At 39.2% G+C, this 26915-nt stretch overlaps 1 protein-coding gene across 1 annotated transcript in view; it reads left to right on the forward strand.

Moving 5' to 3' along the window:
• LOC117435613 (cadherin-22-like) overlaps positions 1-24476 on the forward strand; it is a 209306-nt gene extending 184830 nt beyond the window's left edge. Inside the window, exons 11-12 of the mRNA XM_034059049.3 lie at positions 4950-5201; positions 22486-24476. Of these exons, the coding sequence (XP_033914940.3) occupies positions 4950-5201; positions 22486-23009 (776 nt within the window). The 3' untranslated portion in view covers positions 23010-24476. The remainder of the gene's footprint in view (positions 1-4949; positions 5202-22485) is intronic.
• Positions 24477-26915: the final 2439 nt, after the last annotated feature.

The following is a 26915-nucleotide window of genomic DNA, read 5'->3' on the forward strand; positions in this document are numbered from 1 at the left end:
AGTTGTCCAAATGCAAACGACCTCATTAATAATAAAATAATGGGAGGGTTTATTGAAATATCACCAAACGGGCTGAAAAGAGATGCTGCGCGATAAAGGAAATCGTTCAAATAATGCATAGGGGTTTACATGAGGCTTTACGCGCTAGGCAGAGATGAAGAGAAGGTTACCCCCCATCTGTCTAGAATGCAAAAGGCTTGCAGTTAAAACGGTTCATGCTGCCAAAAAGAAGAAAATTACAATAGTTATTACTATTATTGTTGTGAATTAGTTGTTCTAGAAATGGTAGAAGTAGCATGTGTACAAAAAACGACAGCACTCACCAATTCCCATTACTGCTTTTCTTATGCTTCTTAGGCTACTGATGTCCTTTCACACACCCATATATATTAGTCTTAGCCAACTGCGTAACTGTTAATGTGTTAAACAAAAGGATTATGCGTTCAATAATCACAAATATGCATTAATGTGAAACAAATATATCAAAAACAACTCATGATGTGTTGGTTTCAAACACAGGTACTTTGTTGAAATATTAAAATTAATTATGAAGAAAATGTGGAAACTTACACAAACGCTGTTAATATAATAAATACACAATGTCTGTGTATTTGCTAATTAGTTATAAGGGTATATAAAATCATAGGCCTACTTACAACGTAGTTGCGACAAAAATTGATGGATGGAGAAGACGCAGACAAACACTGGCTAGATTAAGTCTTGTATGGGAAGAACTCCTTCAGTCCCATGCAATGGGTTTGCAGGAAAGGAATCGTATTGTGCACGGAAATTTGGCGTGCAACACAACCACCTCTTGGTGCTGTTGATCAGCGTGGTCCAGCCTTTCCAGAAGGTGGCTGTATTGCCGATCCTGCCTGGCAGCAGTGCGTGCAATCAGACGGTACATCCTTCTGTACTCCAGGCACATCACACGATGCTCCTGAATCAGCAGCTACAGCAGCTACAGCGTTCGAACCAACTTTAATTTAAAGAAGACCAGTTGTGAATTGCTTCACAGCTTTTGTTTTACATGTGAATCCTAAGAATAATATGTGAAAAACAAAACATATCGCATATGTGCACACACTTAGCCCGACCTGCGTAAAATGGCTTGATATCCCCAACCATTTGTTTTTTCACAAATTATTCTTAGGATTCACATGTAAAACAGAAGCTGTGAAACAATTCACAATTTGTCTCCTTTAAATTAAAGCTGGTTTGAGCACTCTAGCTTCTGTGGTTAGCGAGATACAGCCATTTTCATTCATGTCGGGTTAGCTTGAGTCAAATATCAAACGAATAGCAAACGTCAAGCTAACTTTACCGAGGTAGCATATTTTAGTTTAGAAAAGTAAATGATTGCTGGCGCAGTTACCGTATTGTATTGATGGGGCTGGTATTTCACAGGACGTCTGGGAGGATGAGGATTCCAGCAAACGGTCTGAAACTGCCACTGGCCGGTCACCCATTAACAGTTGCACTTCCGAAATTGGGACCTCGAGCTTTGACCGCAGGACTGAAGGCGTTTTCTCTGCTGCAGGTACAGATATTTCAGTTTCTTGAATTTATCTCGTACCTGCAGGAGCGTTCTATTTATACCGTTCAACCAGAGCACCGGTAATACTGGTGAAAATAGTGGCATTTGTTTGGCGAGGTTGATCCAGGTCATCCATAACCCCCAGGTCCGCAATAATGTGGAGGGGGGAACGAGTTTCCTCATCCGTCCAGCGGACCTGGTGTTACATTATTCGTATTATTATTATTATTATTATTATTATTATTATTATTATTATTATTATTATTATTATTAGTAGTAGTATGATAATAATGCTGGTCATAACATCTAGTAGTTCTCATTCATCGTTCATAATACACCGAAATGAATAAATAATGGTATAAATCAACATCTCTATATGCAATTTATATATGATTTAGCCGCGACCCTCATCAGGAGAAGCGGATTGATAATAACGGATGGATGGATATTTAACTGATTTGTATAAGTAAGACTGGGATAAGGAAAATCTTACTTATGCTACAGAGGAGGACAGAAAGACCGTATCGCAGAGAAGAGCGTTCTTTTACATAGGGGAAGTGGAGGAGGTATCGTGTTATTTCATGAAAGTCTATCATTAAGTATTTTGCACGACTGTGGAGTTTGTCGTTCAGGGACTAATGAGGCCAATTAGCGCACACTTTACCAAAGTGTAATGACACTTGAGTCACACACTTTTGGAACGAGTACAATCATGCGTCATGAATGCACTATAGTAGCGCGATTATAACGTGCATGTAAACACCACCATTGACCTTAGTGCTGAACCACTGCAGCCTTGGTAGTAGCACTACTAGCATGCTGTTGGAGATTTCCTCTGTAAGAGTTTCCCATCGTAAAAGTATAGCAAGTCTAAATAAAAGTTCAGAACTTCAGCATTACATGAAGAGTTCCTTCCCTGTCCCTCTGTTTTGGCACAAGGAGCTGGGGGGCTTCCTAAATGTTACTCGTTTTATTTCAATGCTGACTGACACCCAGCTTGTCTGCTTACTGTCTTAAATCCCCCCTGCTCACTCACACTGGGTTTCAACTGATCAGAAACAGCAAATAAATTGAATGTAATCACATGAAGCAGCCACTTCCTTTCAGCCTAAACCTGCTGTTTTTATGCTGTTTCAATGAAGAGCTCCAATCGGTTCAAATAAATACAGTTCTCTCAAAGGTGAGTCCTACATTACAGTATTTTTTACACTCTGCAAAAACAATGAACTATAATTGTAATATATAGTTCAGGTTTAGCTATTATGTAATTAAAAATTAATTAATTTAATCAGCGCTCCAGATAAGCTGCTTACTGGGTGTTTTACACATTGAAAAAAATCTGAATTTCACATGGTATTTAAACTTCATGTGTAAAGCAAGCAATTTTGCTGCACAGCTTGAGTTCGCATGTGTAGTAGATCGATGCACAAACAAAATAAAGAGATTCTTTTATTATAAATACATAATGAATATATTATTTTTTGTATTGCTTTTGTATTCTTTATATCATTAATGTTTATTTGATAATTAATTCATTACGTTATACTTAAGACTTGTCACCATTTGGCTCCATGGCCACAAATGTTTATGTCTATATAGTATTTACATCTTTTTTGAATATTAACATCAGTGTTATTCATTTTTATTATTTTGGCTTTAGTAGATCTATATGAATTGAAATAGTCTAATCAATAGATCTTAAAATTCAATAATTAACAATAAGATGTATTTAACTGATGATTTCTGCCATTGTTATTTTTGCTATTTTTGTGTAACTCATCCTATAATGACATTTTATAATAGTATTTAGTAATATATTCCCTCTAATGTCTATCACTATATTAACATATTAATTGGTCTGTGCACATGTTGTTTTGTCTTTAATTGAACACCTGACCTCTGATACTTATCTTCAATTGAAATAAGATCTTAAATACTCAGGTGTTCCTAATTCGCTAGCACTGAGGATGATCATGCGACCGATTTGGTAGTGGGTTTTTATCACCACTCTTCAAATAGCAGTGTGCAGATCATTTTGACTTTTAATTACAGTGTGATTTTTGCACTTGATTCAACAATTGTGTCAAACTTGCCTTTCAGTTCCAGAGCTGAGTTGGATATGTTCATGTTTGTTTTTTGAAGCATTACACACGGCTACAGTTTACTGTATGCATTTTCATCAAGCAGGTTCACACTGGCCCTTGAATCAATCATGACTTTGACAGGCACATCTGGGATGGTGACAGTAGTCAAGGCCGGTTAGGATAATTAACAGTGCATACCACATATACATACACTCGTCATCGGTGCTGGAAGAGCACAAATCATCGCTGTCGGTTGCTTCAGAGCTGCAGGGAGGTTCAGGCTGAATTGTGTTTACTGCTGGTTGCCTCTTGTGTGCTTTGTTCACCATTTTGTCGTGTCTGATGTCTACTTGTGATTTAGAGCGGCGAATTGGTTCAATTTCACGCATGATTTGCATTGCTTTCCCTTTGCAGAACAGGACGATTGCTCTCCAGTGTGTGGGTATGCTCCTCCACGGTTGTAGCATGTGTTTGTGTTGAACAGTGGTTCGTTAACTTATGCTGGCTGTGCGTGTGTGGTCTGTGCTGCACGATGCGGTTCACTGTCAGTCAGTGGGTATCTTGACATGTAATCCGCTGCCAAGCTGCATTGCCTTAGAACAATTTGGAGCCCCTACAAATGTCACCATTACTTCCTGCCCCTAGGACTAGACTTATTGAACAGTGTTCAACAGCAACTGTGAACTGGAACAAAAGCATTAATGGACTGGAGTCACAACATTACAGCATGTTAGCAAGATAGATTAGATTAGATTTCTCTGCGCCGTCTTAGTCCCCCTCAAATTAATTTACCAATGTACCGATCTCTCAAGTGAATTTTTAGATGGTAAATCTATATAATAAACACAATATTCAGAATGCTTCATATTGCTATAGCAAGGGGATCAATAAACATGTGCATGCAAGCCTTTTGTTAAGTATATTCCATCTGCAGCGTCGGAATATATATATATATATATATATATATATATATATATATACTGTATCTATCTATCTATCTATCTCTATATCTGGCACCTTATAGACAATACTATTGAATTAGCATTTTTGGAGTTTTGCAAAAAAGAAATGCTGAAATAAATAATTGTAGACATCTATTTCTTGTAACTTAAAAGTATGTACAGTATTTATTGAAACTACTCATGATTTCAAGGTCATGTTGCATTTTATTCGACTGAAACACAATTTACTCAGATTGCAGCTAAATTGGAGAATAAATTATTCAATGACCTGAAACCTGACCTGGAGCGCTGAATTTAATTATATAAGGAAACTGTTGATTTAACCCAAGTGCAGTTAAAGACGGAGAGCTGCTTTGTGTGTTCCAGACAACACAGCGGGAATCCAAACCCAGCGGGCAGGCTTCAACCGGCAGGAGCAGAACGTCTACCTGCTGCCCATCCTGGTGGTGGACAGCGGCCCCCCCGCCCTGAGCAGCACTGGGACGCTGACCATCCGAGTGTGTGGCTGTGACACCGACGGGACCATCCAGACCTGCAACACCACGGCCTACGTGATGTCAGCGGCGCTGAGCCCCGGCGCACTCATCGCTCTGCTGGTCTGCATGCTCATACTCATCGGTAAGAACGCTGATTCACATGGCTTATACAGGGGTACCAGCTGCTCATACTCATCGGTAAGAACGCTGATTCACATGGCTTATACAGGGGTACCAGCTGCTCATACTCATCGGTAAGAACGCTGATTCACATGGCTTATACAGGGGTACCAGCTGCTCATACTCATCGGTAAGAACGCTGATTCACATGGCTTATACAGGGGTACCAGCTGCTCATACTGACTGGTAAGAATGCTGATTCACATGGCTTATAGAGGGGTACCAGCTGCTCATACTGACTGGTAAGAACGCTGATTCACATGGCTTATAGAGGGGTACCAGCTGCTCATACTGACTGGTAAGAACGCTGATTCACATGGCTTATAGAGGAGTACCAGCTGCTCATACTCATTGGTAAGAACGCTGTCCCCTCAGTGATCTGAAGTTTATGTGGAGTTGTGGATGTTCCCTCTCCCCTCAGTGATCTGAAGTTTATGTGGAGTTGTGGATGTTCCCTGTCCCCTCAGTGATCTGAAGTTTATGTGGAGTTGTGGATGTTCCCTCTCCCCTCAGTGGTCTGAAGTTTATGTGGAGTTGTGGATGTTCCCTCTCCCCTCAGTGGTCTGAAGTTTATGTGGAGTTGCGGATGTTCCGGACCCATTTTCAGAGAACGAATTGATAGCCAGCAAATTCATCTACAACACCACCTTGTTCTATTGTATTTAATCTAGTCTTGAAATAAGGATTACACTTTACATTAGGTGTTTCTAATTACTTTGTATTTACTCCGTAAATACATGTGTACTTACACATAATATTATGCATAGTTACAATGTATTTGACGTGAAAATCTTTTTGCACGATTGTATCAGAAAAGGGTAAAAAGAGAAAGTCTTTCATAGCAATGCAAATGGTGGCTTGGATATACCAAATATGTATTGGTATCATTTTTCCTATCAAAGTAGGTTTATAAAGCATTGTTTTTCAGTGGCTTATGCCAAAGATCCTGGTGGGATTTGTCAAGAGCAGAATTGAACTGAGCTCATGAATCATCTAGATGTAGGAATGCACACCCTCCCAACCGCCATAGCTTCCATCCTATATGATCTCAATCTCACATGGGTTTTAATAGGATAGCAAGTTTAACAAACTCATGTCAGGTGTTATATAGATCATCAGGGTTGTGGCATAATCCATCGATTTATTTCAATAGAAAAACTCCTCATGGTGTAGAACAGGAGAAACTGGGTTTTGCTACAGTTGGTGATATCTACTTAATGGTTCATTTCCCTCCCTTAGATCTGTAAAAGATACATGTAATATTCCAATGCACACCTCCAGAACTTATAATTGTAGTGTGTTAGGTATATCGGGGGCACCAAAGTGTAGGAAATGAGATATATACCTTATTTGAGTTCAGCATTGTGTAGAACCCAGATTCCCTTGACAATAATCAACATTCACACAACGTGTCAGAAATATAAAACTTTATTTAAGAATAAAAAGGGGAGCACAACTAAATCTACTATTACAGAAAGGAAAGGCTATTGGTTAGAGATAGTCATGAGTAGTATAAAGCTCATTCATTCCTTAGTCAAACGATTACAACGACCACAACATTATTAGCATACATGGCTAAGAGACTGATATTAATTATGGTTAGTCACACAAAGTGGTCTACTTTGCATTGGTATTTTCAATACTCGTTTCTCGTTTTAATCAATCATATTTCATATCAAAATGTACAAGAATGAATTCAACTTTCCATTCAGAACTGAATTCAACATTCCAGTAACTAATTTATCAAATTAGTTTTACAGTTTTAATTTAGTTTAGATGTGATCTACCAAACTGACAATATGTTATCAACCTCAATTGATTCTATACTCAAATTAACTCAGAAATGGGGCAATGACCAAATTCTCTGCATTTATTAGGCAACTCCTTTGAATTACACATTTCAACAAACAAAATACATTTCCTGCACACTCCAAAACAGGAAGTTATATTCTATTCGTATAACAATTTATCCACTAACCTGATAGCATTAGCTACAGTTAATTTCTCGAGTCATAAAATTTATATTTGATATGTTGAATACTTTTCAACTAAGAAGTCAGTCTTCTTAGAGTGATGAGATCACTGTTTCTCCTCTCTCTCTGGATCTGAAGTTCCACCGAAAGAAAAAAATATGATTGTCCTTGAAAGGCATTGTAATGCATCGGCTCTCAGTTATTTTTTAAAGGAGGCAGCTGTTGATTTCCAATAGTCTTGCCACATTATCTTTGACTTGTCTGAAGGTTTCCAACTGGAAATAATTCAGTTGATCAGAAGCAACTCACAGTTCAATGAATGCGTTGCAATTGAAAAGTTATGTAGTTTGTAAGTGTTCTTGTTGCAATTCTTTTGTACAGGCTACAGGAACTTCCAAAGGCACAGCTGCTGTCTTCAGTTGATTTTGTGGTTGGTTTCAAGCAGCAAAAATAAAAACAAAGGCCTGCTTTCGCATCAATGCAGTGTCCTGTTTCCTGGTTCAGTCTCTTGCAGAGCAGAGAGCAGGACCCTCCAGAGCTGATTTCAGCCTCCTCTTAGTCTTGTCAGAACATGATTTTAGCCATTTTTCAGACCTGATTCTACCTTTTGATTTCTGTTTGCCTCTGTCTTTTGAATTAAACCCTGACCCGTCTTGATTGGATCGTTGAATTTGTGGGTGGTGTTTAAAGTCACGCAACGGCCTAAACACTGGTTGGTTTGTCTCTGGACCACTCCTTGGCCTTGCCCACAGCTCGTGATTGACAGTTCAAAAAAAGTTCCTTTGTCCTGTCAAGGGTGATTGACTGGCTTCCCCCCTCTCTGCTTTCTTGAGGTGGGGAGAAACACCAATGTCTATTTCTCATCAAAGTCTGCCAGAGATCCCAGTTTGTGATTCTGCAAAGGAATTTTTACGACCCAGCTTCACAAAGCTGCATTTGTCTACCTCTGACCAAGAGATGGGAGAAGAGAAAAATATTAACTTGCAAGTTTCTCAAATGATTTCAAACTGTGCATTTCAGTATCCAGCCATATCCTCATCTGACTGCACTGTCCGCTACATAATCATATAAACCCTTTGAGTAGTACGAACGTACCGGTACGTTCGCTGCTGTCTGGTCCCCAGGGAGTACGAACATACCGGTACGTTCAGTAACTTTAACCATGAATTACTGAGCCTACAAAACCCCTGATCACATAATATTGTAAAACTAGGTTTCTGTAACACCTTTTATTGGTCTCTTGTGCCCTCTGCCAGGTATTGACTGAATTACATATAATAAAACTAGTCACAAAAATGTCAACAGTGTTTTTAAACTGGCGAAAATCGCTCAGTGAGAAAGAAGTATTAGTAATAATACTGAATTCAGATTCTGATTTAAATTCAAATACATACAATTCTTCCACTGACTCGGATGTCAGCGAGTGTGTCAGTGAAGACATAAGTGAAGAATATTTACCATCAACATCAAGTGACAGAGAAGAGGCGGTGCCAGGCTCTGTGCATTGCTCCATGCTTCAAGGAGTATCATATGCTGAAGCATTAGACACTCTCACTCCCTCTGCCCCCACAACCTGTTACCCAGATATGATTTATTCATGTCTGGGTAACAGGTTCTCTCTCTCTCTCTCTCTCTCTCTCTCTCTCTCTCTCTCTCTCTCTCTCTCTCTCTCTCTCTCTCTCTCTCTCGCCCTTTTTTTTTCGTTAGGATGTGTTGTTGTGGTTGTTCCACCCCGTTGTTTATTGTTTATTGCCTACATGTTATTTTTTAGTCAAAACCTTTCCCTATGACTAAATAAAATATATATTTATTTGTTTGATTTATTTACGGTAAAAATTATTTGCCTGTATATTCTTTCAGATTGTTTGTACACTGTACTCGTAATAATCAAGCGCATGCAGAAGACAGAAAAAAAAAACTCACTCCCGTTTTTTTCACTCCAGTCTTTAAGGATATTATCTCTTATAAAAGCATACATTTTTGATGCAGTGTGTACATCATTTTTATAATTATAAAAATATGTGAAAAAGTCAGATTTGCGAACATCTATAGAAAAAGCATGTACACATCCATAAAAATTAGTGAACAAAAACAACACGCAATCTGCTTTAGGCTGCAAAGCTTTAAAAAAAAAATACAAATCAAATGGTAAATGTACAGTAACCTGCAAATGATAGCTTCTTTCTCAACTCTAGAAGTAAATAAATAATACAACTAAACCTGCTACTCAAGCATGATTCCTGCTCTGGTTTACATGGGTTTTTACTGCTGTTTTTATTGTGAGAAAGCGATTGACCCTGCCCTTAAAGTCGTGCTGACCAAAGGATGTTCTTTTGCTGTTTCCCGATGTATTCACATGACAACGTCGCACAGTCATGACTGTAGAGTTGATTTTCATGTGCATGTAAACCCATCCATTATCACATTATATAGATACTAAACCTATTACTTCCTAAATTACTAATGGAGACTCAGTTTGCAAGATTTTAAATGAGATTACAATTAGAAGGCTTGTCGCAGGATTTAAAGCTATATTACGGTAGATGGGGAGAATTTAAAACAGAATTGTAAATTGTGGCAAAATGTAAAGAAATGCCTAGGCACACAAAAACCCCAGATGAATGTGCCTGTGACCATAAGGATTTTGTTGTGGAAGACAGCAAAGGAAAGGTACAACTTAAGTGCCCAAGCATTTTGGAAAGTAACTGGAAACAATAATTTTGTACAGTATATAAAAAAGCGAAAGCACAGAAAAACGAATTACATAAAACTTGAAAATAGCTCAAAATAAGCATCAAAAAAATTAAATTAATAAAAAATGAAAAACAGAAGCCCTAAGTATATTGTAACAATGCATAACATTGTAACCAACTGTTCTGGTTTTGTTGCTGTTTCTTGGCATGTTCAACATTTAAACAGTCCAATTCCCTGTTTCTTTCACTTCATAACACTTTCATGTTCAAATTGACAGCACCCACCTTCTAACCAGCTAAAAGGAAGCAGATATAAATCATGTATCTCTACCTTCAGCCTGCCTCTGAGTTAGTACACTGCTTGTGCTTTCGTAAAAGCCTTTGTTCAATGAAACAAAGCTCTCTGTGGGCTTAACAAAATGTGACCAAACAGTTTCATAATAATGACAGATGTTAGCAGAGTTGAGCTGGCACACTGGTGCTGGCTAGATAGCTGCAGTCTCTGTACATATGGCTTTTAATGTCTTGTGCGTCCTAAAGAACTTTATTTGCAGTTTAAAAGAACTACAAAGTCTAGAACATGCCTGTGGGTGTGTGGCACCTGCTCAAGTTGAAAGTTGTATTTGTTTTTTTTAGAAATGCATTTCTTATTTATCTGTGCTTTTCCCTGTTCTGTTTTAAAAACTTATCACAACTATAATAACTGTTATTCGTATTAGGAATGTTATTCTTTCCACTCATACAAACATGGTGACCTTTCAAAAGATGTTTAAAGCCCCCCGTGGCCTCAGAAGGGCTCGCAAACATATCTTCTAAGTTCAATTGAGTAATTGTGCACAGCCTTTCCCATGGTTATAATATGCATCTATCAGTTTACCATGGTTTGCTAGGTTATTTTAATATTTTTACCAAACTCCTTTGGGCTTTACAATGATAACATATGCTTTATCATGCTTTTAGGGAGAGTTTTAGTAGAGACAGCTGAATGTACTGTAACCAGTATCCTGTCCCCCAGCAGCTGATTTGCTTTTTAGTGATCCCAGTGAATGCAGGAAATGCCAGCATGGTGTTTCTTACCATGGTTTATGCTTATCAGCTGGGCTTAGAAGACATGTTTGAGAGTCATTGTGAGGGCTTATATTTCACCAGGATGAGAGGACACACAATTATACGCAAAGCAAATCTAAACAAAAAGAATAATACATTAATAAGATAAATACAGTGTTTTATACTGTACCTCTACCAAGCGTGTTACCCTTTTAACCCATGCTGTAACCAGGAGGCTGTGTGGTCGGTGGTTAAAGAAAAGGGCTTGTAACCAGGAGATCCCCGGTTCAAATCCCGGCTCACTCATTGACTCACTGTGTGACCTTGAGCAAGTCACTTAACCTCCTTGTGCTCTGTCTTTCGGGTGAGATGTTGTTGTAAGTGGCTCTGCAACTGATGCATAGTTCACACAAACTTGCCTCTGTAGATACTGAAACAGGATCATGGCTAATACAGCTCCACAGTACAGACACTGAAACAGGATCATGACTAATACAGCTCCACAGTACAGACACTGAAACAGGATCATGACTAATACAGCTCCACAGTACAGACACTGAAACAGGATCATGACTAATACAGCTCCACAGTACAGACACTGAAACAGTATCACGACTAATACAGCTCCACAGTACAGACACTGAAACAGTGTCATGACTAATACAGCTCCACAGTACAGACACTGAAACAGGATCATGACTAATACAGCTCCACAGACGCTGAAACAGGATCATGACTAATACAGCTCCACAGTACAGACACTGAAACAGGGTCATGACTAATACAGCTCCGCAGTACAGACACTGAAACAGGAGGTGATCGCCAGCGTAATGGCTTAGCCATTTAATTGAATTCACAGGCAAGTGCTGGATGTGAACCACAAACGTCTTACGATTCAGCTAAGCGCAGACTCTCTGGTGGAGGGCAAAGCTCATCCTCTGGGGTTAAACATCAAGGTTTTTGCTCCAAAGCCCTCCTCAAGTTCTGAATCGAGCACTGCTGGATTGAGAGGAAACCTTTTAAAAAGAAGACTCCTGCATTAAGATGTTAAAACTGATCTATTAAGAACCTTGATTTTGTGTAGAGATTTTCCATTTACTCACAGCTGCTACTGGGACAAAAATCAAATACACACAATAATGACTTACACAGAAACTATTTAGAATGCTAGAGAACACCTAATGGAATATTGAATAAGTATTTACTTCTCTAGCAATAGCCCATTCTGAGAGTTAAATGATTTATTCTGACCTTTAATTCACACCCATGTATTAAATGTAAAAAATTAGAAATCATAAAGATCACTTAGTCAGGTTGTTCATGGTGCATTTGTGATGTAGATAGACAGAGAAAGCTTGTACTTTGTTATGTAGAGCAAGGTTTTTGTTTTTTTTTCTCGCACACTGTGCTAGACAGGTTTATCAACAGGTTTTATTTCAGTTTTTTCTGTGTAGTAGAACTTGGTCACTTGAACACAGTGACCCACATTTTATTTCATCAATATCGTTTTTAAAAAAATGGTATAGATAAATTTACTCCATCAAATTTAGCACAGAGAGTAAGACTAGAGAGAGAGAAAGGGCATACATAGGGTTAGGGTTAGGGTTAGGGTTAGTGTTAGGGTTAGAGTAATGTGTAGAACATAAGGTAGGAAGCACTTAGAAATCATGGGCTAGCCTACCAGATGAAGTAGTCCAAACTAAAACACTGGGAACATTTAAAAAAACAATTAGATTCTGTCCTGTTGAATTAGATCTCCCTAGCAGAGGCAAATAGAGTCCTAAGAATGGTGATACAGCGACTCATTCCAGAACTTTTCACATGTTCTCACTGTAATGATGTGACCCAAAGGCCATTTTAATGGAAAGAAGAGCACATGCTTTTATTAAAGGTACTTCTTGTGGTTTACACACTGCATGTATATTGGAGATGCCATTATGCTAATACTAGTTTATCAAAATATGATAACACTGTGGTACCATTCTATCAATAACAGCCTCATCCCATTGTAGATGCCCCTGTGCTACCATTGCCCCTCAGTATTGCATTGCAGATACATTAGAGTCTTGTTGTGGGAATGAGGCTTGATCAGCCAGCCCCTCATCTTCAGCACATTTCTGCAGCCACATTCCCTGGGGGCAATTAGATCAATCGCAGATTGACGAAGCAAATGAAAACAAATTTCTGGCTAATTACCTACAAACAAACAGGCTCTCCATCAATTCATTTAAAAGTGATATGATGAATACAGCCCCGTACAGGAGGCATCTGCAAACATCCGTTCCAATTATAGCCCATCTGCTGGAGAGGCTGTGTTTGGCTTGTAATCTGAGACCCAAGGGCAATCTCGCAGTCAAGTAGAGAACTGTTATTGAAACATCTGGACCACATATAACCAAGGTACAGTAATGATTTCCATTACATGAGAGTATATGTTAAAACTTCATGCTGATTTGAACTCGGCTCTCGCCAAGATAAGCAACAACTAAGACATAGCATTTCAGTAAACTAATGTGATCCATCTGCATCTCCATCCATTTGCATTTCTTTCCATCTGATGATGTAGATATTCTTCTGCTTGGTGTTGATGGCTGAAGTGTAATGCTGGCTCCAGGGATCAGCTTATTTTGCCTCCCAGGTGCATCAGCACACACAACCGCTGTGACGCTGGCTCCGGGGATCAACCACAGCGCGGTCTTCCCAGCATGTCAGCATGACAACTGTCTGGATTCAGCTAAGTAGGGTACATCTCTGGTGTCTTCAAGTGGGCACCTTCCATCCTCTGTGTTTCGTCGACTAGCCCACGACAACTCAAGAGGGCTCGACAGTGATTCTGGCATCCCAGCATCACTCCCTCTGTCCCCCACTCAACTTAGCCCATCTTACTTACCTGTACATCAGCGTTGCTTTCTTTCTATTGTGCTTGAGATCCCCAGCCAGAATCTTTCCGTCTCAATCACAGCCAGTTTCTGCTCCTTTCTGCTGTTACAGATAAGTTCTTCACTGTGCAACACAACTCTTGGCCACTGAACCCTACGTCTCGGAGAAACCGGGTTGTAGAGTGTGCCACAAATCTTCGACAACCCACCTCCACTGGGTAAACCCAGACTCTCCATCCTCGCTGTTCCGCTTAAGCAGCTAGTTGAGCATACCACAGTTTCTTCCTCTCATACGCCTCATCCACAGCATCCTCCCATGGCACTGTTAACGCTACCAGGTGAACAAGGCGTGCTGATCCAGACCACAAGACAATATCTGGTCGAAGGTTAGTGGTGGCAATCTCAGGTGGAAAAATAAGCTGTTGACCAACATCTGCCAGTATTTTCCAGTCTCTAGCAGCTTCCAGTTGTCCTGGGCTTGGTTTTAACACCTTTTCTTGGTGGTTTCTCTCCTGGATGGAGAAATGTTGTCTTTTGTGTGTAATGCTTTGATGGAACTGGTGGCAACTTATTGGCCATGTTACGCTTGTCTTCCAATGCTAAGGCCAAACATCGCAGCACCTGGTCATGGCGCCAAGTAAACCATCCTTGGATAAGACCCACCTTACATCCTGTCAAAATATGCCTTAATGTTACAGGTGATGAACACAAAGGACATGAGGGATCCTCGCCTACCCAGAGGTTTAGGTTCTGTGGTGATGGGAGAACATCATATGTTGACCTGATGAGGAAACTGATGCTGCTCTGTTCCATTGTCCGTAGGTCTTGCCAGCCGATCTTGTGTTGTTCCACACTCTCCCATCTCATCCATTCTCCCTGCTTGGCTTGGGAAATGGCCTTTACACACCTCATCATCACCTCCTGCTTTTGCACCTCATTGACTACCAGCTTCCTCTGTTGAGTTGGGGCTGCTTTGTGCCATGTAGGAGGAGCTGAACTGAGACCAAGACCCCCTCTTATTATTTATTATTATTATTATTTATTTCTTAGCAGACGCCCTTATCCAGGGCGACTTACAATCGTAAGCAAAAACATTTCAAGCGTTACAATACAAGTAATACAATAAGAGCAAGAAATACAATAACTTTTGTTCAAGTAAAGTACAAGTTTGACAAACCACAATTCAATAATACAGCAGGTAATAGTGATAGTTACATCAGGATATGATTAAATAGTGATAGTTACATCAGGATGTGATTAAATACAAAGTACTACAGGTTAAAAACTTGGCAGATTACAGTATTCTGAAGTACAGGATTAAATTCAGTAAAATAGGGTCTGATAAGAGCAAAATAAAGTACATTTACATGAAGGGTGATAGTGTCCCAGGATACAAACAGAGGAGTTCTACAGGTGCTCTTTAAAGAGGTGAGTCTTCAGATCAGAGGAGGGGGAGGAGGAGGGAAAGAAAAGGAGGTCAGATTTAGAGAGGTTGAGTTTGAGGTGATGCGAGTGCATCTAGGAGGAAATAGCAGACAGACAGGTAGAGATACGGGAGGAGATAGTGGAGTCAGAGGTGGGGAAGGAGAGGAAAATCTGAGCATCATCAGCATAGAAATGGTATGAGAAACCATAGGATGTGATGAGGGGGCCCAGGGAGCGGGTGTAGAGAGAGAACAGGAGAGGACCCAAGACTGACCCTTGGGGGACTCCAGTTAAGAGAGGGTGAGGTGTGGAGGTTGCTCCACGCCAGGTTACCTGGTAAGTGCGGTTGGAGAGGTAGGAGGAGAACCAGGCCAGAGCAGTGCCAGAGATCCCCAGGTCAGCAAGAGATGATAGTAGAATAGAGTGATCAACAGTGTCAAAGGCAGCAGAGAGGTCGAGGAGAATTAGGACAGAACTTGCCCCATGATATCACCGATTCAAAGGGCAGTCTTTGCATTGTCAGAATTTTCAGACTTACTCTTTTTATTTATATATATGCTCTGAGCACACTCTTAAATTCATGTTTCGGACTCCTGTAAGTGGATTGTTCGTGCACTGGGCTTGCAACGTATCTAGATGACTTTTTAATAATAAGAAAATCACACAGACTCATTTAATTTGAAGTTTTAATGAATCAGAGTAGTATCAGTACTCCTTCGGTTTATTAAATGCTTAAAAATGGTTCGAGTAGTTACAGACGAATCCCAGCTGACAGGCAGTCTGGGCATTAACCGCATTAATACTTCAATACAGTAATACAAATATGGTTATTATATATTTAGCTCTTTGGCTATAAAATATATATATATATATATATATATATATATATATATATATATATATATATATATATATCACTTTCTTAAGACTAAAACATAATTTCTATACCTTATAGCAATGCATCAATATAAAAGAGATATTGAATTCAAAGATATGCTTACCGTCCAGTATATGGAAGAATAGTGTAGGATATATCAAAAATAAGAACTGTCTTCAAAAGGCAGAGACTAATTTCAACCAAACAGCAATCAGTTTTTCAGGGATCTTCAGAGCATGGACCACGTCAGCTTGCAAGATCAAGTTGAATGGTATCGAATGGGGTCTTGCTCTGGGCTTATATAGGATTTTTTCTCCATTGAATACATCGAAATACAAAATACATCAAAAGTCCCAAGTAAATCTAATAACAGGTTCAGGGGTGTTTATTGATAAATTACAACGTCGAGAGCCTTAAGGCAAATACCTGTAAATACTAATGATGTAAGTGATTACAGCAGCATGTATCACTTCGGTTTGTAAACTCTCCCGGGTTTGACCCGCAACCAAAAAGTCCAGTTTTATCACCCACACAAAACACAAAGACACAGACACAGTTCCTACGGTGCGTGATTTAAGTGCTTGTGGTGAAGTGTACGTTGTGAAACAGGGAAGTGCTGGTGTCCGGATTTGTTGCTGGCCTGTGGCTGCAGCTCCATATAGTGTTAGTAGTCTTAAAATGACACAAACAACAATGTTACAAGACAGACTTACAAATACAACACTCACGGTTCTCACAATTGCAGGGTTTCCTATTGGTTCTTTTTCTAACCATTCACAAAGGAACAGATCACGTACGCTACCTCCCTATTTATATCCTCGCTCATGACCCCTAGGTTAACGAGCGCATCCGCTCCTCCAATCCTCGGATGCCACGCCGTTTACCGTCGGGGTCATTGAGTTTGGATACCATAGCTCCGTCCCTTTCCTAAATGACCGACTTCCACCTACCCTACTGAATAAATTGTCGTGCCATTTTATTAAGGGTACTCTGTTCCTCTTACACTGTGCCCTCACAGGTCGAGAGGGAGATCTAACACCAAGGTCTGGAACCAACTCCCCGGTAATGTTGTTGAAGCTGACACCCTGGGATCCTTTAAGAAGCTGCTTGATGAGATTCTGGGATCAATAAGCTACTAACAACCAAACGAGCAAGATGGGCTGAATGGCCTCCTCTCGTTTGTAAACTTTCTTATGTTCGTATGTTCTTAAGAATCATTCGATCTCTGTCACAATAGTGTAATGTCTAAAAGATTTTTTTGTTTATTTGGAAACTAAATTGATGAAATTAAATGCTTGCTCCTGCTTTCACAGTCTTAATTTCTATTACAGTAGAGCCTTAAATGAGGAGAAACACGTGTTAGTTTAAATATTATGTTTCTTATTAGATCAAAATACTTAAAACATATTTCTCTCCCGAGAGTTTTGTCACTCAATTATTAGATCAGAATACTTTTTATTTAAAACCTCTATGCTTAGTAACAACACAATCAAATAAAATCAAATAGGTCTTTTTAGTTTCAAATATTGTTCTGTCTAAAAAGGGTTACCCTTTTGTTTTTTCTAATTTGTCAAGGTTACAGGCTTCCACGAGTGTATGTGCACTAATGACAAAGGCACATAACAAGCTTTTTTTCTAACATTAACACTTGTTCAGTTTTCTTAGTTCAAATCATTGTAACATGTTCATAATTTGCTGCAATATTATTTATGCTGATTTTATATTCTTTAAAACACAGTGCAATTATTACAATATTCTGACAATGTCAGTTAGTACTGAACTTCTTTCATTTTGAACTGTAATATGTTCTTTCAACAATAATAATGTTATTTGTATAACAGTTTAACTTTAAATGATTTTATAACATGTATTTGTAATTCAGTTACTTCAGTATAACAGTTGCTCCTAGAAATGGAAATATTATTTTACTGAATTAAGTTTGACCCCTTTCGCTGTTCATACAAAATCCAGTTGAAGCAGGTTTTAAGACATCCTAGCCTTTTGCCAATTTTTGGTGTTGATTAGTATGAGACACTACCATAAGCATTTTCTAATACTTCTACCTTCTGTTTTCCGAAAGTAATGAAAGTAAAGTAATGAAAGAAATTGGCTACTTTTTCTCATAAAACTGGATTATGCTAACAAGGCCTAATGATAAGAGCCTGCCAAGTTTGACTCCTTCCAGCAGGTGCTTTCATAGACTGCACCCAACATCTATCCATTGTTTTCTACTGAGTATACAGATCTTTTTGAAAGGAACATATACAGTATTATTATAATTATTGACAAAGAGTATATCATATCACTTCAATCAATACAGGCCACTTTAAATCATCCAATCCATGTCTAATAACTCAGCACATTCCCAACAGGATTCAAACATTCCGCCAGGCTCAGCTCAGACTGGTTCTGCGAACACCACGACAGGTCTGTGCATCCAGCTTTTTACATCAGAGGTCTGGGCAACCAGGGCCTTTACTTGCCAGTGGAGAAATGGTGCATCCTGCAGTGTTTGCTCCAGGACTTACAGACTGAAGGTCAATGTGGCCCCCACTCTAAATTTTAGGGGAACATTTTCTTCAGTGAGGGGGTCAATATGTTTGATAATTCAGAACCAACCACCATTTCTTATTTTTGTTTATTTTTAAATATGCCAGCAGAGTTTACTGACCTTTTTTTCTGAAGAACAAAAAATAAAACTGTAAAGCTGTAGATACAACCAAGGTGTCTCTACACTACTCACTGTCACTTTTGGGGAAAATATTGGGAAATGTGTCACAGTGATGCTGGTGTATCACTGAGTAGAGGACATTCATTGTACCAAATCACATTAGAACAGGGGTTTTCAATCTTTTTAAACTGCATACCGCTTTCCAAAAAATGTAGTCCACCGCGTACCCCCATCTGAGATAGTCATAATAAAATTAAAACAGAAAAAAAGGTTTGTACAATAACATGATACAACAAAACACACAAGCATTGGAGTGTGTGATGGATAAAATTATAAAAGTTACAATATTACAATGGAAAAAATATATATATTATATTTACTTTTGGATAAAAATAATCCCTCAAACAGGTTTCTAGTTGTTGGAAACATTAACATCATTTCATTGTAATTACTAATGAATTAATATCAACAAAGCCTCCGTGCTAAACTCAGTCACTCAGAAATGACATAGGACAATTCCATGATAGCAAATGCCATTGCAGTCATGTATTTTTATTAATAATAAAATTATAGAAAAGGTGGCAAAGAAAAGTTCACTATCCACGACTCTCTACAGCTGACCTCATTACGAAAACATTTTGGCATTTTTTAATTCTTGGTGACTAAAACGTACAGTACTGATGCTAATTAAAAAATAATAACAAAACGCTTACCTAGTATCAGTGTGATGGATGTCCCTGCTTGTTACCACACAAATCACATAATAGAAGGATGGGCAGGTTCCTTCACATATTCCCAGATTCTGACACTCTGAATAATGGTAGAGGATGTACAGTAGTTACCAAGTTTGATCTCAATTGGATAAACAGTTCTCTAGATAAAATCAAACATTTAGTGGCACTAACAATAGGCAGAGAGGCAGAGAAACAGTGTCATATTCTGATATTCTCAATAACTAAACCAGTTTCATTACATAAACGGTTATTCAGATATTCAGGGCTCCCCTGTTATAATGTCATAGTTGGGAGTCCTAGCTACGACACCATGCTATTTGCACTCCACCTTATAAAGAGAATGAAAGTGCTGGTGAAATGGCATTATGGGGTGAATGGGAGCTATGTCCATGTACCCTTATGGTGGTTCAGTGTGCCACTTTATAAAGGGGTAGCACTGTATGTAAAACGAAAGCGAGTGACATACAAACGAAAGCACGTCTCCACTATATCCCTGTCATCGACGAGTACGTGACAGTGATGCTGAAGGATCTTCAAACAGCTAAGTCAGGGCATGACTTTGTCATACTAGGACCAAAAAACATCCTCTTATTACAGATGAATTGGCTACCTTGTGATCAGCATTCACAGTGCCTTCACTTTCCAAGCATTGGCACGTCTCACTTTAAAACACTGTCTTTTTTAAAGTGTTATTTTTCAAGTACTTTACACAAAATAAAGGCAATTACCAGCCCTTTATACAACCACTAATACAGATTAATAAGACTGTCACTTCAACTCCAGGCGGAGACTCTAATGACTAAAAATGAAAGAAATGAAATACAGTCCTGTAAATTGAAGTTAGGCATGTGGGCAGTGCAGCACTGTCTCTAAAACACTTACAGGTACAGTGGCACCAGCAATTATTCAGACAGTTACCCTAAATTTAAATATGTATCATTTTATGCATCATAGTTTTATTACAAATGAAGCTGTAGCCTTCTTTCTGCATTGAGAGTGCATTGAGAGTTGCTACAGGATTTATTCTTGCAGTATGCTACTAAGGGGCTGATGTAAGGATAGGCGCAGTGCAAACAATTGCACCTGCAAAATCCAAATTGCCTAGCGGCCAACAATTATTTTGCATTTCGGCCTATGTAAGCTTAAGAGCAATGCAAATTACTCAACACAAATAATGATCCGCTATCATGATAACGAGGAATGCAATAGCGGCTGCACTCACAGCCCACAGGTGAGGTGAGTTAGGAGTACAGAGAGCAGTAGGCGCAGTATGAGACCTTTTTAGGTGCATACATGAGGACAGATTTTCCCTGTCCCACCCTAATTTAATCAATATGTTCTTTACAGTGAATTATCTGTATTTATTTTACAGGTGCTTAGACAATACAGAATGGGTAAGCTCTTAATTACTCGCTTCTGCAATGGTTTGCACCTTGTAAGTGGAGGTTTCAGCAATTGCTTAGTATTCCAGATCCCCGCCCAATTCCATGTTGTTTTCTTCCTTTGAATACATTTCAATACCATTTAAATTGATTAATGATGGCAAATTTCTAATTTGATAGACGGTGCAGAATGCCAGGTGAAAACCATTCTTTACATAGGCAGCATTTTTAATGACGCTAAAGTCCCACTTTACACCAGCTAAACACATTTTTGCACGTATCCTTACATCAGCCCCTAAAACACTAATCCTGTATTATGCAAGTGTCCTTAATTAGTTCCCTTGTAATACCATAGTAAAAGCATAAAGAAATATAAATATGGTTTTAAGGATCCTTTAACGCTTTCCTAGTGAGATTCAGTGCTTGCTATTCTGAGTTTGAGTTTGAGTAAATACTGCAATCCTGTGACTGTGGCTGAGGGCGTACGACTGTCTGGCGATCCAACAGAGATTGGTCACCAGAGTTAATGTTTTTCTCAACTCCAGCTGGTCGCGTCACAGGACTGTTGCATGAGCATCTCCTGGTAGTTGTAAGGCTGAGGAATGAATCAGCCTTACTGCTTTACACAGCCATCGTGATAGTATCTGAATCAGGTCTTAAGCCATGCAAAGGCTACCAGAGAAATTGCTAGTCTTTAGTATGCTGCAGAATGGATGTTGTTTTTAAACGCGTGTTTGATGAGCACCAACATACTGAAGCTGTGTCTCTGTGCAGTCTGGTTAATATCTAGTCTACTATTCAGACAGCTATAAACTAAACCTATTTTATGTTACAGTGTTTTTTTCCATCAGTATTTTCTTCAAGAACTCTCTGGTCATCGGTATGACTCTGTTATACTGTGATCAACTGCAAGAAAGAAAGAAAGAAAGAAAGAAAGAAAGAAAGAAAGAAAAACATTGAAACATTTCCAAACCGCTTTTTGGGTTATTGGTTTTCCCTAAGTGACCTTTGATATCTGCATGAGAATGAGCCGGCTGATTAGCCTCTGCACTGGGTGCCGGTGGAAGTGTATGATGCTTTAGCCACAAATCCTCTGAGGTGTTAATACTCTAACTGTCACAGGGGTAATGCTATTCCGTCAGTCGGTAGGCTTTCAAATTGGAGAGGCGGTGGTACACCTCTAAATTGGAGTAAAAGCTGGGGTAAATGTAAACAAAGGAATCCCTGAATGTAGATATTTGCAAAATATTTTTCAAAAACCTGCAAAAGTTTTTAATATATACCCAAAAATATATACCCAAAAATATATACCTTTTCCATAAATCACAGACAACTGGGGATGGGACATTTGTCACCCATTTAACTACAATCAGTCCCATTGTAATCCATTGTTAATTGGATTTTGTAATGGTGACAAATGCAATATCATTGACAGTCACCATTGTAGAAACCCACTATGGCAATGAAATGCTGGTAATGGGCTGCTTATGGTTCTGGAACAGTTGGTCCAGGTTATTTGTGATATATCTGAAACCAGTATTGATGAGATGTTCTATTTTTTTCAGTGCTGGTGTTGTTGATCCTAGCTCTGAAGCGACACCGGAAAGGCCACCGGATGTCAGAGGATGAGGAGGACATGCGCGACAACGTGATCAAATACAATGACGAGGGTGGCGGCGAGCAAGACACCCAGGCTTACGACATGAGTGCCCTGCGCAGCCTCTACGACTTCCCCGAAGTCAAGGGGGGCGACTCGGGGCCTGATCTTCACTCCCTGCCCCAGTGGATACAGGACCAGAGCCAGGGCGACCCGAACGACTCGGCCACAGCGTCAGATTTCTCCATCTTCCGGAGCTACATCTGCAAGAAGGTGGAGCAGGCAGACACAGATCTCTCCGTCCCACCATACGATTCCTTTCAAACGTATGCCTTCGAGGGCTCCAGCTCACCAGCACTCTCCCTGAGCTCCATCCACACTCTCTCCAACACATCCGAGCAAGACTTTTCATACCTAAGTGACTGGGGGCCGCGCTTTCGACAGCTTGCGGGGCTGTACATAGTGGGGCATAACGAGGAAGAAGGCTCCTAGCACCCTGCCCCCACTAAAAACAAGCTAAAATAATGATAGAGTGATACTAAACTTAAACACCCCCCACTCCGTCCTGGAAAACCCTTTTTGTTATTAAAATTGTTATTATTATTGGAATTTCTATTCACAAGTTGCTGTTGTTCTTGTTAATACAGCACTGGGTTGCAAATGGCGGTCAAGCCCGTAAACCACAACAAAAGGAAATTTTGCCCCAAGCAATGAAGTTCAGAAGTAAGCCGGATATGGATGAAGCTCATCTGGAAGAAATGACAATTGACATTTTTTTGTAAGTCACAAAAATGAGTACTTTTGATAAAAGACGCTGTTTATCATTTTTATGAGCATGCTCTCACTTTGGAAAAACAAACCTGGAAAAAAGAATCTCACAACCGCCAAATATCCAAAATGAGGATATATGTATTTATTTATGTATTTATTTATGTATTGTACATGTTTTTCAATTTTGAGGAGAACCTTGCCATTATTCTCATTGTGACGCAACACTGGGAATAAAACAACAAAAAACTAAAGAAAATCTGTAAGACGATACTGTGAATAGGTATGAAAAAATCATTCTTCTTTTGTACTTTAAAGACGAAATTGAGTTATTCACTATAGTTTCTGTAACGATTCTACTGGGAAAATAGTTACTCTTAACAAAAAAAAAAGTATTTTCATTTTTTCAACCTGAAATTGTGGTGAACTGAAGAACAAACATTTTTTGTAAACGTCTTTTAAAAAATATATATTATTATTACATGGCGATACAAATACAGCTGTTGCTGGCAGTTTATGGACTTTAGGCTTCAAAAAAGGACAAGGTCACAGCATTGCTTCATTGTTGAATAAGAAACTAAAGCTGCACTTCCTTGGCTAATGCCTTTATCAGAGCTGTAGGCTAAACATCTGACTATTTTACCACTTAGAGTTTTACCGAAGAACAAGCGGTCAGATGTTCCTGTCAACACTTTTTTTGTCTTCATTGCTAAGACTATGATAAGTCTTAACATTTGATAAAGGCATTAGCCGAAATGCGTGTCACAACTTGACTTGGTATAATCTTTAATTTACTCCGAATCATGAATGAGTGTTTGAAGTCAATGTATTCATATTTTTTGTTTGTTGTAGGATTTAGAAATCTTGAAGTCGTTTGAAAACAGATACTGTTTCTTACAGAAGGGAAAAGGTTATATGGTATATTGCAGCAATAACCAGAGATACTGTGTGTGAAACGCACAGCAGCACCTTGTTTGATATAGAATCAATGTGTTTGTTTATTGGGTCCTTCACACGACTGTTCCTGACTGACTTTGTTCCAACCACACCTGTGCCTCATTGTATTTTTTTTTTTTGTTCTCATTCTTATAGGCTGATGGCATTATGAGAATGTGAACCCCAGTACCGATATGAATTACATGTTGATTTGAAGATGTATTTAAAATAAAATTAAGTTCATACATATTTTAAGATTTTTTTTTTCAAAGTCTTACTTGTCATTTACAGTACGTTGGGATTGTGGGTTGTCAAAATGGAGTTAAACAGAAATGGTGGTGAGAGAGAGAGAGAGAGAGAGAGAGATAGAGAGAGAGAGAAAGAGAGAGAGAGAGAGAGAGAGAGAGAGAGAGAGAGAGAGAGAGAGAGAGAGAGAGAGAGAGAGAGAGAGCACTGAAATGTGGTACATAGAGTTGTCACTTGATGTACTCCATAATGACACTGTGTCCCATAGGGAGCAGTGTGCTTGATTAAGTTACAGAAAGTTGCATTACCGACCCTCTGCTCTCTATAAAAGGTTGATCTAAAAGTAATTGTAGTTAATAAAATAATTCCATACATCAAAGTAATGTTGTACTTCCATTAACTATTGACGGACACTGCTGCTTTACCCTTGAGCAAGGTACTTTACCTAGATTGCTCCAGTAAAAACCCAACTGTATAAATGGGTAATTGTGCGTAAAAAAATAATCTAATTGTATGTAAAAAAAAAAATAATAATAATAATGTGATATCTTGTACCAATTGTAAGTCGCCCTGGATAAGGGCATCTGCTAAGAAATAAATAATAATTTTCCGTTTTGAAAGAAACATATGTAGGTATTTCCATTTTAAAACCCAATATCTAGAACTACTTTAGATTAAAGAAAGCTCTCTCTCTGTTTCTATGCTTTATTTTCAGATTATCTGTTTGCATCTGTTAGTAGTGTCTTCTGGGTCAAATTATGTTGCTGGCTGAAAGCATGTCAGTCAACAGGGGAAGCAACTGATTGGTTATTGACAGGAAAGAAGCTGACAAAGGGGTGGGGACAATGTTACTCTTTTAGTGAAATGACCCAGAACATGCAAGAAAATCCTGGCTTGTTAACAGAGATGCATGTAACCTAGAGTAGAATCTGTGTCTGCTATTTTCAAAACTGCACATTTGAGACCTATAATAATGAATGCATTTGCAAGGCAGAGAAATTATTTGGAATGATTAAATTACTTTAATACACAAATAGGTTAACTTTGGTCAACAGAGGCATCACGCTGTCCTTGGAGCAGGGAATAAGCCTCTTATACCTTTATTATGCCAACAAGAGCAATGGCACTGCAGTTTTAGGAGCTTATCTCTGGGAATCAGGAAGGCCTTTTCAATGAAGAGGCACTGATCATCTGTTTACAACATCCTGCCAAGAATGGAAGCTGGAGCTGAAGCCAATGGAAATTCCATTGATCAGCATGTAGACTGAAACCTCTAAATTATGTAAAAGCTGAAAGTGAATACATTAAGTTAATTAGTGTACACAGGCTGGTTCACAATCCTCTTCCTTGTCTTCGAATTCTACTCAACTTGCTTAAGGGAGACCCGGAACTGACTGGCCGACAACATCAAGGTCTCTCTCTCTCTCTCTCTCTCTCTCTCTCTCTCTCTCTCTCTCTCTCTCTCTCTCTCTCTCTCTCTCTCTCTATATATATATATATATATATATATATTAAACAGTACCCCATCCCTCTCTGTATATTAAACAGAATCCCTCCCTCCATCCCTCTTTCTTTTCCCTCTCTAGCGTGATGTGTTCACTGTTTGTCCCTCAGGCTATGACAGGATGCCACGTATTGACCAGCCAGTACGGCTGTGTGTTTGTCTTCCCCCAGCAGGATTGACAGCTTCTGGGTATTGTGCATTTTGGGGAATTCTGGGACTAAATCACCGAATTTGGGGAAGAAAATGTCCCTTATGTTTTTATATATTTTCACAGTGTGTTAGGAAGTGAATCTCTGTCTCGACTTCTCCTGTCTCACAGTGACCACAGAGCCAGTTCTCCCTGGCCAGGTTTGCCTGTGTCTGCCTTTTGCAATAGCCAGGTTGTGGTCACTGATCCAGTATTTGGTCAGGATCTGCCTCTGCTTTGTGTTTCTGACAGTTACCAAGTAAGTATTCTGCCAGGGTGTAATTTCTATTTAGGGTCCGATAGCGCTCTAGTTTGTTTTATGTTTTAGTGTTTGTATCCCAATGGTCCAGATAGGAGTGTTTGAGGTGTTTTATAATTTGGTTTACACTAATTGGAATTGTTTTTGCAGTGCTGACAGTGTTGCTCAGCTCAGTGAGCTTCAGGACCAGCTGGCTGAGGGGACTCTTTTCTGGTCTGAGCTCTTGGTGTTGCAGGGCTTTATGATGGAGTGAGTTTGGGTCACTATTTTTTAGATTAATCTCTGTGTCTCTCTTTCTGTGTCTGTTTCTCTGCCTCTCTCTCTCTCTCTGTCTCTAAGTCTCTCTCTCTGAGCAGTGAAGGGAAGCTCACGTGGTGTCTGCCTGCCTGCTGACTGTAGCCAGTACAATCTTAAGTAGGTATTGCAGTCTATACTAGGGATTATAGAAAGATTTTCCAGAAGCATACGCAAATCGTACACCCCTATTACTTCTGTATA

This window comes from Acipenser ruthenus, chromosome 18 (assembly GCF_902713425.1).
Source record: "Acipenser ruthenus chromosome 18, fAciRut3.2 maternal haplotype, whole genome shotgun sequence".
In the NCBI taxonomy this organism is placed as follows: domain Eukaryota; kingdom Metazoa; phylum Chordata; class Actinopteri; order Acipenseriformes; family Acipenseridae; genus Acipenser; species Acipenser ruthenus.